Here is a 13549-nt window from a genome sequence, read left to right as displayed (position 1 = left end):
AAACAGAAATGGAAACTTAAAAATCTAGAACAATGTTGAAGGCTGAAAACCACTACAGGTGAATTGGAAAAACAGTGTTGATGTTGGTTAAGAAGAATGTTCATGCTGCAATTTAGTCTAGGTTAGTTACGAGATACAACATGGAAACAGGCCCTTTGCCCACCTAATCCATGCCGACCTTTGATCACCAGTTCACACTAGTTCTACATTATCCCACTTTCGCATCCACTCTCTACACACTAGGGGCAATTTACAGTTGCCAATTAACCTAGATATCTGCACATCTTTGGATGTAGGAGGAAAGCTTATGAAATCCAATCTCCTTGAGGAAACACACACAGGGAGAATGTGCAATCTCCACACAGACACCACCTGAAGTTAGGATCGAACAGGGGTATCTGGCACTGTGATGCAACAGCTCTACTAACAGCGCCATTCTACCGCACTGTAGTATAGTGAAAGGATTGTGAACAGGTCTTTTTAACCAGTTCATGATATACACAGAACATTAACAAGGTGCTTTTAATTAAGAGGTTCACTGAAGAGTTAAGAGAAATACCGGAAGTATAACTTCCAAGCTATACACCTTCTAGTGTAGAGATGACAGTATGAGTGGTCACTGTTCCCAGTACTTCTTGGAAGCAGTAACCAGAGTGTCAACCCTGTAATATATATATTCTTGCTCTGCGTTAAGGTATATGGAGCAAAGGTGAGGACATACAGTTGCGATCTCAGAGCATACCCAAAGGATATAATGGTATCACAAAATGCTGGAGTAACTCAGCAGGTCAGGCAGCATCTAGGAGAGAGGGAATGGGTAACGTTTCGGGTCGAGACCCTTCTTCAGACAAAGGATATAATGGTCTCATCGTATTTCTGTGTTATATTCTCTTGCCTCCAACTGACTTATTGTAAACACTTTTCACTCAGACTTCTCAGTTGAAGATAAATTCTAACTGGATTATCAAAACACTGATACTCTTGGCAAGCTATGAAACTATCAACAGTCCATGAGCCTTTCAGTCACCCCGCTGGCTGCCTGTCCAGAATCTAACAGGGCTAGTGTCTTCACAGGATCACAGCTGACAAAGTGAACAGATGAGTCTCGGACAAAGCTGTTCATGCTGAAAGCTAATTCACTGGCTAACCATCTCTCTGCTCCAGCTCCTTATAATGTTTGGAGCAAGACTACTGAACAGTGACCAAAATAACCACAGTACCTTCACAGCTGCAAACAATGGGCACAAAGAATGGGAAACAATACACACTGCTGCATTGCAAGAGAGGTAGAAGAAGAAATTATATTTTAATAATCCTCTCGTTTAGCAGAAAAATATATATATTTACATATAGATACATAGACAGTAGGTGCAGGAGTAGGTCTTTCGGCCCTTTGAGCCCTTTGAGCCAGCACCGCCATTCAATGTGACCATGGCTGATCATCCACAATCAGTACCCCGTTCCTGCCTTCTCCCCATATACCCCTTGATTCCGCTTAACCTTAAGAGCTCTATCTAATTCTCTTTTGAATGCATACAGTGAATCGGCCTCCACTGCCTTCTGAGGCAGAGAATTCCACAAATTCACAAAGTACAAAAGAGTTTGGATTCTAGATCCTTATTACTTAAATATCTCTATACATTTTCTTCAAGAAACTGAATATTTGGCTTACAATTGTCAAGTTTACTTTTGCATTCAATATAATTACAGCTCTTTTGATTTCTGCTGTTCTGATCTTTAGTTATTTCTTATTATACTCTACTTTCCACTTAACCACCAGAATAAATTGTCATTAAGGTTGAATTTAATAAGATAATTAATATTCCCATTGAATCCATTTGTTATTACTAAAATAGAATGCAGGTGAATGGAAAAAATATTGAGTCCCCATGGGCCAAGGTGGAGAATGACTAACAAACTACAGGACTGAAGAGAAGGCTGGAGGTGGGGGAGACCAGGATTTGAGAGGACCAGGATCTGAGAAAATTGGGGGAGGAGCAGAAATTGCATGGGCATAGGCAGAACAGATTACAGTAAGGGATAGGGGAATGTGGGTAGAGAATGGGGCAAGGGAGAGGGTGAGTGTAGTAGGGAGTGGGAGAAGGGTGCATGCTACATAGGACTGAGGAGAATACATGCTCTGTGGGATGGGAGGAGAGTGTGTGCTGTACAGGACTGGAGGTGGGTACATGCTGTAGGGTACCCTCCAAGAGGGTAGGAGGCAAGAGGCGGGTGCGTGCGGCATGGGACAGGAGGAGGGTGGGTTATGTACAGAATGAGGAGGGTGTGTGTTATGGGGGCAAGAAAAGGGTGTGTGCCATGGCAGGCAAGAGGAAGATATGTGCTGTGGGGGGGAGGGGTCAAGAGGATGATGTGTGCTGTGTGATGTAGGGGGCAAGAGAAGACAAATATTCAAATATTCATCCTCAATATTGATGGTCTCCCAGTATCCACCTCCCCTCACATCCGGAATCTTGGAATCATCTTTGATCAAACCCTCTCCTTCGACAAACACATCAAACACATCACAAAGACAGCCTTCTTCCACCTCAAAAACATTGCCCGTCTCCCTCTATCCCTCTCCTCCACAGCTGCAGAAACCCTCATCCACGCCTTCATCACCTCCCGTCTGGACTACTGCAACAGCCTCCTCTATGGCGCACCTTCAAAAATCATCAGTAAACTTCAATACATTCAAAACTCCGCTGCCCGTCTACTCACCCACACCCCGATCCGTGACCATATCACCCCCGTCCTTTACAAACTCCACTGGCTCCCCATCCCCCAGAGAATCCAGTACAAAATCCTCCTCATGACCTACTAAAGCCCTCCATAACCTGGCCCCATCCTACCTGACTGACCTCCTCCACAGGCACACTCCCACCTGCACCCTCCGCTCTGCTGCTGCCAATCTCCTATCCCCCCCCCCCTCCGGACCAAACTCAGATCCTGGGAGGACAGGGCTTTCTCCATCGCTGCTCCCACCCTATGGAACTCACTACCCCAAACCGTCAGAGACTCCTCCTCACTCACCACATTCAAAACATCACTGAAGTCTCACCTGTTCAGTACTGCCTTCAACCACTGAAGGTCACCTCACCTTCTGTCTCCTTTCTCTGTTCGTTTACATATTTATCTATTTATTCACTTCCCTATGTTCTTTAAATCCCTGTAAAGCGTCTTTGAGTGTATGAAAAGCGCTATATAAATGTAATGCATTATTATTATTATTAAATGCTTCAGAGAATTATTCAGCATTCACACGGCCTCACCATTGGAGAAGAAGTGCATAGTCTTCGAGTCCCTTTCATCTGTTAGTGTTTATTTGTCTGAAACTATTCACAACTGGATGTGGCAATCTCAAAAATAAGTCAGCCATTCGGGACAGAGATGAAAAAGAATTTCTTCACCCAGAGGGTGGTGAATCTTTGGAATTTGCTCTCTCAAAAGGCCTGTAGAGGCTCACCTGCTGTCTTTATTTAACGCAGAGATCAGACATTTTTGGAAACAGGGTACATGGGGTTGGTACAGAAAACTGGGACTGAGGTTAAAGGTGTCAACAATTATCTTATTAATTAGAATAGCAATTCTGAAAGACACTTCTGCTATAATTTTATTTTTTGCTCTTATTTTTTTCTATTTATTTTTTCTTATGTCCATTGCTGCAAAGGCACATCTCTGCAGACACATATTTTGAGCAGTCCACCTTAACTCCTGGCACTAGAAAATAAATCATATGAGACAGGCAAAACTTGAAGTTTCTGATTTACAACTGCAGCTTTCATGTTTCTTTAAGGAGATGAAAAATGTATTAGAATAGTTAATTTCAGCCTTTCCTGAAAATAGTGCTTGTGATTTGCTTCTTTTGGATTTCTGTTCACTTTTTAAAAAAATTTCAGCAAACAACACATATTTATAAAATGTATTACACAAGTGGAATGATTCTGTTTCGGTTTGAGAGCATGATATAGTTTAGAGTAGTGCCCTCAAGAAAAAGATGTTGAGCAATCCTTCTAACCAAGGGTATTAAATTTATACCCTAAATAAGGTATTGCATATGAGTAGAATGCATTAAATCTGTTGATGAGAAACACTTCCCTGTATTTTAAAAATGAAACCCCGGGTGGGTTAAAAAATGGTTATTCAACAACAACTAACTGACATAATTGGAAGACCATCCACATGCTTAGCATGGCTGTTGCTCACGTGACTCATATAATAAACATCTTGAATGTCACATGAGCAATAGGCAGATGTTTCATGCCTATGGTCTCTCAAGTAGTCATTCAGTAACATCAAATCATAAATTTTTTAATCAATCTTAATTTTTTTGTGTGAGGGTTGTAGTAGTGGCGATTTTTAAATCAAAGTAAACACTACACGTTCTTATACCAATTATAGTTTGACAAATTGCTGGATTTATTTCACTTACATACTCTACATACTCCATTCTCTGCAAGGAGACAAAATTCAAGAGAGCGCTGACCTACAAGTCATCCCTTGTGAAATTTCAGTTTGTGAGGCCAAAATAAGGTTAACACTAGCACTAATTGCAAACAGCGAAATCATCTGCAGAGAAAAACAGCTTTTGCCAAATAAATTTGCAGACGTTGTAACATTTCCAAAATAGGCTTACAACCAGCAGTAAATCACATCAACATTACAGTATTAGTTTTCACAATCAAATATACAAACAAAGTTGACAAATAGCTTCATGCTGTTCACTTTAGTCACATACTTCAATGAAACAGTTACCAGACAATCCCCAGTACCAGATTTTTCTCATGTCCATTTCCGTCAGTAGAAGAGCTCAAGCCTCAGGAATGGCTTTTGCCATTCCTTTTGCGTTTTATAACAAGAAGGTTTGGCTGCATTTACACTCTTGCTGCCGTCAAAGGTTGATGAAAATGTAATGTTTATTGGCACAGCCACCCAAAACCTAGCAGCAATTGGAGTGCACTATGGTTTTGGAAGTTAATTTACACTGAGAGTCAGATCTGGTTTCAAATAACGGGTATCAAAATTGCCATCAGCTGCACAAACACAAGATTTTGCACATACTAAAACCAAAGTACATGCATGTCAAAGCCAAAGATGTTGTTCCAATTCATCAGCCTTATTTTGGTGAGGATTGTTTAACTACTATGTCACAATATTTTTCAAGGTGCTGCAGTCACCAAACTGTTGCCCAAATAGTGTGCTGCTAGGAATTAGATGAAAACATTCACTATTCATAATAGCAGTTGACACACCATGCTGGAAACATAGCAAGACAATTAACTTGGCATGGTCAATGAAAGAATGGTGGCACTGGTAACCAAGAATTATAAGAAAATAACTGCAGATGCTGGTACAAATCGAAGGTGTTTATTCACAAAATGCTGGAGCAGCATCTCGGGAGAGAAGGAATGGGTGACGTTTCGGGTCGAGACCCTTCTACCAAGAAGGTTGATGAGGGTAAGGCCGTAGACATTGTCTATACGGACTTCAGGAAGGCTTTTGATACGATTCCGCATTGCGGGGTGCTCTGGAAGGTTAGATCACAGGGGACCCAATACGTGCTAGCTGACTGGATACTAATTGGCTTCATGGAAGGAAGGAAGGCTGAGGGTAGAAAGTTGCTTTTCAGACTGGAGCCTGTGATGCGTGGTGTGCCTCAAGGATCAGTGTTGGGCTCATTGCTGTTTGTCATCTATATCAACGATTTGGATGAGAATGTATAAGACATGACAGTTTGCAGATGAGTTCAGCATGTCCCAACAACCGTCACCAACCTCTACAGTTGCACTGTAAAAAGCATTTTATCGGGATGCATCGCAGCCTGGTTTGGAAACAGTACCATCCAAGCCATCAAAAAATTGAAGAGAGTTCTGGACAGAGCCCAGACCATCGCACAAGCCTACTCCCTTCCACTGACTCCATCTACACCACACTGCCCCAGCAAGGCCACCATTGTGGATGGCTTGATTATGCCATAATCAAGGACCAGTCTCACCCCTCTTTTTCACTCTCACATCAGGCAAGTTGGACAGAAGTTTGAAAATGCATACCTCCAGATTCAGGGACAGTTTCTTCCCAGCTGACATCAGGCAAATGAACGATCTTCTCTTCAGCTAGAATGCAGTCCTGACCTCCTATCTACCTCATTGGAGACCTTAGAACTATGATTAATTGGACTTTATTGGACCTCAATGTTATATCTTTCACTAAATTTTGTACCCTTTATCCTTTATCTGTGCATTGTGGATGGCTTGATTGTTTTCATGTCTGGTCTTTTCGTCGACTGGATAGCATGCAAACAAAAGCTTTTCAATGTACCTCGACACGTAGCAATAATAAATGATACTAAGGTAGGTGGTATCCTAGACAGTGAGGATGGTTATCAAAAACTACAACAGGATCTTGATCAGCTGGGCAAGAGCACTGAGGAATGACAAATGGAATTTAATGCAGATAAGTGCGAGGTTTTGCACTTTGGGGAGTCAATCCAAGGCAGGACCTTCACCATGAATGTCAGGACTCTGGAAAGTGTTGTAGAGCAGAGAGATACAGGAGTACACGTAGATAGTTCCTTGAGAGTGGCGTCACAGGTAGATAGGATGGTAAGGAAAGCTTTTGGTACATTGGCCTTCATTGGTTAGGGTATTGAGAATAGAAGTTGGGATGTTATGTTATAGTTGTACAACATGTTGGTGAGGCTGCATTTGGGATATGGTGTTCCATTTTGCTAGGCAAGGTAGTTGAGGGAACTACTACAACAGCATTTAAAAGACAGGTGCGTGGATAGGAAAGCTGTAAAGGGGTATTGGCCGAACGCGGGCAAATGGGACAAGCTTAGATGGGGCATCTTGGTAGGCATGGAGTTGGGCTAAATGGACTGTTTCCATGTTGCATAACTCTCTGGTGGGAGGAAAGACCAGGAGCAGTAACACAGCTGATTGAGCAGTAGCACAGCTGGACCAAGCACCTACTATTCATCTTCACACTATTGAAGAGAAAAGAGATTCTTCTGGACACTTTTCTAAAATGTGGTCTGATACCAAAAGAACGTGGCACTTCTTAATACCGTTAAGGACACAGGGTCATACAGCAAGGAAACAGGTACTTTGGTCCAACTCATCCATGCCAAAATGTTCCATCTAAGCTTGTCCCATTTTCCTGCGTTTGTCCCATATTCCTGTAAATCTTTCCTATTCATGTACCTGTCCAAGTGTCTTTTAAATGCTGTTATCACATTTGCCTCATCAACCTCCTCTGGCAGCTTGTTCCATATACCCACCAACCTCTGAGTGGAGAAAGTTGCCCCTCAGATTTGTATTACAGCTGGGCTGTCTCACCTTAAACCTAAGTTCTTAATTTTGACCCTCCTATCCTGGGTTAAAGACTGGATCATCAGGCTAGTAGGGTTTTTAAATGGTCTATCATGGCAAATGATAAGCTTACATGAAGGCGTAACAGGATACGGGGCACAGGGTATGCCAAATTACAATTTTTTCCGGCATCCCTCACTGTATTAAATATTCTTAAAACAGGTCATAAATCTTCCTATATTCAGTTTCCATCTCCTCCAAGCTGAGCATCATGATGATGATTTTACATATTCTTATGGAACTGTTTACAAGTTCTTGGCACTTAATTTAATTTGGCATTTACAGATTTATGAAGTCACTTAAAAAGTGTGAACACCACGACCAACTTTTCAACTGCCCTGCTTGGAAATAACACTTTTTGTTACGTTTTCCCTAACAGATGTATATGATATTCAGCCTGTCTGCTAACAAACAATCGAATGCTGGGAATTCATAATGTGCACAGTTTGACTCTTGGCCACAATAGTGGAAAGCAGAGAACAATGTCATTTGAACCAGGCTGGATTGAAATAAATATTGTGACAAAAGTGGTAAGACCTTTATAGAAAGGGTGGAAAATGCTGTGATATTAGGAGTCTTTATTAAGGTTGAAACTAATCCTCTAACTTTGGGATTTCCTCACCACTACAACAACAAATGCCGCTAACAAAACCATAAATATCCAATAAACAGTTTTTGTGTTATAGCCAGGATTCCTCGGCTAGCTGCTTTTTCACCCTGACGACAGACTGCACAGTCTGATCTCCTAATTCTCATCCCTTAACAATAATATGGCATAGATGTGACAGAAACCAAATGATTTTTCCCTCAGCCTCACACCACAGCCTATTCTCCTAGCAACACAGCCACCAGCAAGGATATGGAAGTGCTTTCTTCTCCATTAAGAGAGGGCGGCTTACAGTTAAATCCTATTAAAGTCTGATTCCATGAAACAAACAACAGCAATGTTCCATCTTGCCCCAGGAGACCTTGGCATTTGAGAACGATTATGATCCTCTTGGAACCTCAATGGACCATGCTGCCTGCTCTTGCGATAAAATAAAGCACATCAACTTGCAAAAGAAACTTAGCACATTTCAAGTAGATTACATACTTACTCATGCTCATTGATATAAAGCTCCGCTAGTTCATGCCATGCCTCTTGGTCTCCAACAAATCTGCAGATAAGAGAGTTGATATTAAAAGAATATATAGGGATGGGGATGCGGTGGGGAGGCGATGGTGAGAGGTGGGGGGATGAGAAGAGGGTTAGAATTAGAATGCAAATTCCCTTTTAATTAAAAATGGTTTATCGCAGGGCATAGCTCAATCCTCTTGTAAAACACTCACCGTTCCAGATACTCATTCAGCTCCCTGATGGCTTCAGTGGTTTTCCCCAGGGCTTTGAGAATGGCAATCTTGCGCTTCCGTGCTGCCTGTGGATTGACATTAATGGAGGATTATAGTCTCATAATTCCTCGAGTGTTTGTAAAGAAGGTAATTTGACTGTGCAAATTATTATCTCAATGCCAGAAAATTCCATTGCAGAGTGATTGCATGACTGAAGTTTATCAACATCCCCCTGTGAATTCAAAAACCTGCCTGTACAATCACACAGTGCTTTGTTTAGGTTGCAAATAGAACACGCATCATTTCACCTCGATAAATGATTTTACTGCTTTCCATAAAAGGAGAGCAGCAGGGTCCCCGAATCTGTAACCATCAGATGTTTACTGTCATTCACAGGATTTGTATCTTAGGGATAAACCGTAATGAAGGATTAAAATATCCCACTGTTACCACCTTGTTAGTTGAACAACCTTGCTGACAGCAAAAGGATTGATTTTCTTTAACCAGGCATAGTACTTTCCTTGACATGAAAAAAAAGCCGCAAACAGCATGTTATTTACATGCATTAACACATTCCTCCATCGAAAGTAGCACCAGAAATCAACTCCTCACAAGCTAACTCCTCATGAACACATGTTTCACAAACAAAATTTAGAGTAAGATTTAAAAGCTCGCAAAATTTAGGGACCAGCCCATGAAATAAAGGTTTTAACCAAAAACAGCAATCAACATTGCATATGACAAAGACTTGGATTTAATTCCAGGACAGGAACTACAATGCCCTCCATAATGTTTGGGACAAAGACCAATCATTTATTTATTTGCCCCTGTACTCCACAATTTGAGATTTGCAATAAAAAAAAATCACATGTGGTTAAAGTGCACATTGTCAGATTTTATTAAAGGGTATTTTTATATATTTTATAAATGGTATATTTATAATTTCACCATGTAGAAATTACAGCTGTGTCACCATCAGGGCACCATAATGTTTGGCACACATGGCTTCACACGTTTTGTATTTGCTCAGGTGTGTTTAATTGCCTCCTTAATGCAGGTATAAGCGAGCTCTCAGCACCTAGTCTTTCCTCCAGTCTTTCCATCACCTTTGGAAATTTTTATTGCTATTTATCAACATGAGGACCAAAGTTGTGCCAATGAAAGTCAAAGCCATTATGAGACTGAGAAACTAGAATAAAACTGTTAGAGACATCAGCCAAACCTTACCAAGGCATACCAAATTCAACTGTTTAGAACATCATTCAGAAGAGAGCACTGGTGAGCTTACTAATCGCAAAGGGACTGGCAGGCCAAGGAAGACCTCCACAGCTGATGACAGAAGAATTCTCTCTATAATAAAGAAAAATCCCCAAACACCTGTCCGACAGATCAGAAACACTCTTCAGGAGTCAGGTGTGGATTTGTCAATGACCACTGTCTGCAGACGACTTCATGAACAGAAATACAGAGGCTACACTGCAAGATGCAAACCATTGGTTAGCAGCAAAAATAGGATGGCCAGGTTACAGTTTGCCAAGAGCAATCACAATTCTGAAAAAAGGTCTAATGGACAAATGAGACAAAGATTAACTTATGTCAGAATGATGGCAAGAGCAAAGTATGGAGGAGAGAAGTAACTGCCCAAGATCCAAAGCATACCACCTCATCTGTGAAACACAGTGGTGGGGGTGTTATGGCGTGGACATGTATGGCCGCTGAAGGTACTGGCTCACCTATGTTCATTGAGCATACAACTGCTGAAGGTAGTAGCATAATGACCTCTGAAGAGTATAGACACATCCTATCTGCTCAAGTTCAAACAAATGCCTCCAAACCCATTGGTCGGCAGTTCATTCTACAGCAAGACAATGATCCCAAACACATTGCTAAAGCAACAAAGGAGTTTTTGATAGCTAGAAAAAGGTCATTTCTTGAGCGGCCAAATCAATCACCCAATCTGAACCCATTTGAGCATGCCTTTTATATGCTGAAGAGGAAACTGAAGGGGACTAGCCCTCAAAACAAGCATAAGCTAAAGATGGCTGTAATACAGGCCTGGCAGAGCATCATCAGACAAGACACCCAGCAACTGGTGATGTCCATGAATCACAGACTTCAAGCAGTCATTGTATGCAAAGGATATGCAACAAAATACTAAACATGACTACTCACATTTACATGACATTGCTGTGTCCCAAATATTATGGTGCCCTGAAATGGGGGGGACTATGTATAAACACTGCTGTAATTTCTACATGGCGGAACCAAAATGTATAAAAATACCCTTTAATAAAATCTGACAATGTGCACTTTGCTGAAATGTGATTTTTTTCTATTACAAATCTCAAATTGTGGAGTATAGAAGCAAATAAATAAATGTCCCAAACATTATGGAGGGCACTGTAGTTAAGCAATTCTAGATGGAGCATCAGCATCAATGGCACGTGGTTATGATCCCGGTGGTGGGGAGAAGAGCTGCTTGTCATCCCATCTGACCCTTGGCAGCAAAAGTGCCTGGATGTGATCAGGCCTGATATATCCTCCAAAATTACTGAAATCGTTGTGATTCTATCAAGGCACTAAGAGATCAGTAGTCTGCCATGGAAGGAATATTGGCATGGCAGCTGGAGCCCAGGTCCAAGACAAAGGAGGCCAGTCAGATTGGTGCTGGCATGCCGGAACCCAGGGAAGGGGCAAGGTGAGATGCCGGAACTCGGGGCGACGTCAAGGTGATACACCAGAGCCCGAGACAAGTCGGGGTGAGACAGCAGAACTTGAAGCAGCCCAGTGCTGGCACCCAGGAGGCCAGGACAGTTCAGGATGGGACATCGGAGCGCAGGGCAGATCAGCGTGAGACACTGGAGCAAAGGTCGAGTGAAGATGAGACATTGCCGCTTGGGTGAGATCAGGACAGGACACTTTGATAAGAAACATGATGTGGTATATTTTTTCCAAAGGGTAATAAATGTTGCAAATTAGGGAGACCCAAAGATCTTTGATTTTTTACATCAAACATCATAGGATAACGTTCAAAGAAGTATCAAATTCACATTGTTGCAATAGTATTCAGGTTCACTGAGACTAAACTTTAGGGAGTATGCTTCATTCCTCTGGAAGTTGTGATATCATGAGAGGTAGAGTCATAGAGGGGAGATACATTTCCTCCCGGTGGATGCAACAAGGACTACAAACCATCATGGCTGCCAGCAAAAGACTACAAAACCCATAGTAAGCAGGGCTGCCTGCCCTGCTGACACTGATTGCTGCTGACACGGATTGCTGCTGACACTGATTGCTGCTGACACTGATTGCTGCTGACACTGATTGCTGCTGACACTGATTGCTGCTGACACTAATTGCTGCTGACACTGATTGCTGCTGACACTGATTGCTGCTGACACTGATTGCTGCCCAGCTGAACCAGATGAGCTGATTGCCTCAGTGAGCGAGCTAAAGGGGAAGAGAAGCAGTGTATTTAAAAAGAGAGACAACGACTGGAGCAGACAGGGAGAGAAGCAGTGTTTGAGTTATATTTTGTAAGAAGGCAGCAAGCTACAGTTTTGATTTAACTACCTGTTTTGGTTTTGTGTACCTGTCTGCAAACAATCAAGTTTACCTGTTTTTGGAAAAGACTAAATATATGGAATTTAAGTTTGAAAAAAAGAACTTTTCTGTCTTCATTTCCGGCACCCACACCTCCCAACCTTCAAGAGAAAAGCTCCCAACCTCTCAAGACATCACAAAGTATACAGTGCATTCAGAAAGTATTCAGACCCCTTCACTTTTTCCACATTTTGTTACGTTACAGCCTTATTTTAAAATGGATTAAATTCATTTATTTTAATCATCAATCTACACACAATACCCCATAATAAAAAAGTGAAACCAGGTGTTTAGAAGTTTTTGCAAAGTAATTAAAAATAAATAATTGAAATATCACATTTGCATAAGTATTCAGACTCTTTACTCAGTACTTTGTTGAGGCACCTTTGGCAGCGATTACAGCCTCAAGTCTTCTTGGGTATGACGCTACAAGCTTGACACATCTGTATTTGGGTAATTTCTCCCATTCTTCTCTGCAGATCCTCTCAAGCTCTGTCAAGTTGGATGGGGAACGTGGATGCACAGCTATTATCAGGTCACCCCCAGAGATGTTCGATTGGGTTCAATTCCAGGCTCCGGTTGGGCCACTCAAGAGCATTCACAGACTTATCACAAAGCCACTCCTGCGACGTCTTGGCTGTCTGCTTAGGGTCGTTGTCCTGTTGGAAGGTGAACCTCCGCCCCAGTCTGAGGTCCAGAACGCCCTGCAGCAGGTTTTCATCAAAGATCTCTGTAATTTGCTCCGTTCATCTTGCTCCGTCCCTCGATCCTGACTAGTCTCCCAGTTCCTGCCGTTGAAAAACATCCCCACAGCATGATGCTGCCACCGCCATGCTTCACCGTAGGTATGGTATTGGCCAGGTGATGAGCAGTGCCTGGTTTCCTCCTGACGTGACACTTAGTATTCAGGCCAAAGATTTCAATCTTCGTTTCATCAGACCAGAGAATTTTGTTTCTCATGGTCTGAGAGTCCTTTAGGTGCCTTTTGGCAAACTCCAAGTGGTCTGTCATGTGCCTTTTACTGAGGAGTGGCTTCCGTCTGGCCACTCTACCATAAACGCCTGATTGGTGGAGTGCTGCAGATATAGTTGTCCTTCTGGAAGGTTCTCCCATCTTCACAGAGGAACTCTGGAGCTCTGTCAGTGTGACCATCGCGTTCTTGGTCACCTCCCTGACCAAGGCCCTTCTCCCCCGATTGCTCGGTTTGGCCGGGCCGCCAGCTCTATGAAGAGTCCTGGTGGTTTCAA

General features: G+C 42.3%; 1 protein-coding gene across 3 annotated transcripts in view; it reads right to left on the bottom strand.

Moving 5' to 3' along the window:
* The window catches only part of emc2 (ER membrane protein complex subunit 2), a 181866-nt gene that overhangs the window by 43366 nt on the left and 124951 nt on the right, over positions 1 to 13549 (bottom strand). For all 3 annotated transcript variants that reach the window (XM_078397624.1, XM_078397623.1, XM_078397622.1), the window contains exons 6-7: positions 8700 to 8785; positions 8468 to 8527 (exon numbers count right to left, since the gene is read on the bottom strand). In XM_078397624.1, the coding sequence (XP_078253750.1) occupies positions 8468 to 8527; positions 8700 to 8785 (146 nt within the window). The remainder of the gene's footprint in view (positions 1 to 8467; positions 8528 to 8699; positions 8786 to 13549) is intronic.

The sequence above is a fragment of the Rhinoraja longicauda genome, chromosome 4, assembly GCF_053455715.1.
Source record: "Rhinoraja longicauda isolate Sanriku21f chromosome 4, sRhiLon1.1, whole genome shotgun sequence".
Classification (NCBI taxonomy): domain Eukaryota; kingdom Metazoa; phylum Chordata; class Chondrichthyes; order Rajiformes; family Arhynchobatidae; genus Rhinoraja; species Rhinoraja longicauda.
Note: the sequence above shows the minus strand (reverse complement) of the source record. Positions and strands in the feature narration are given on the sequence as shown.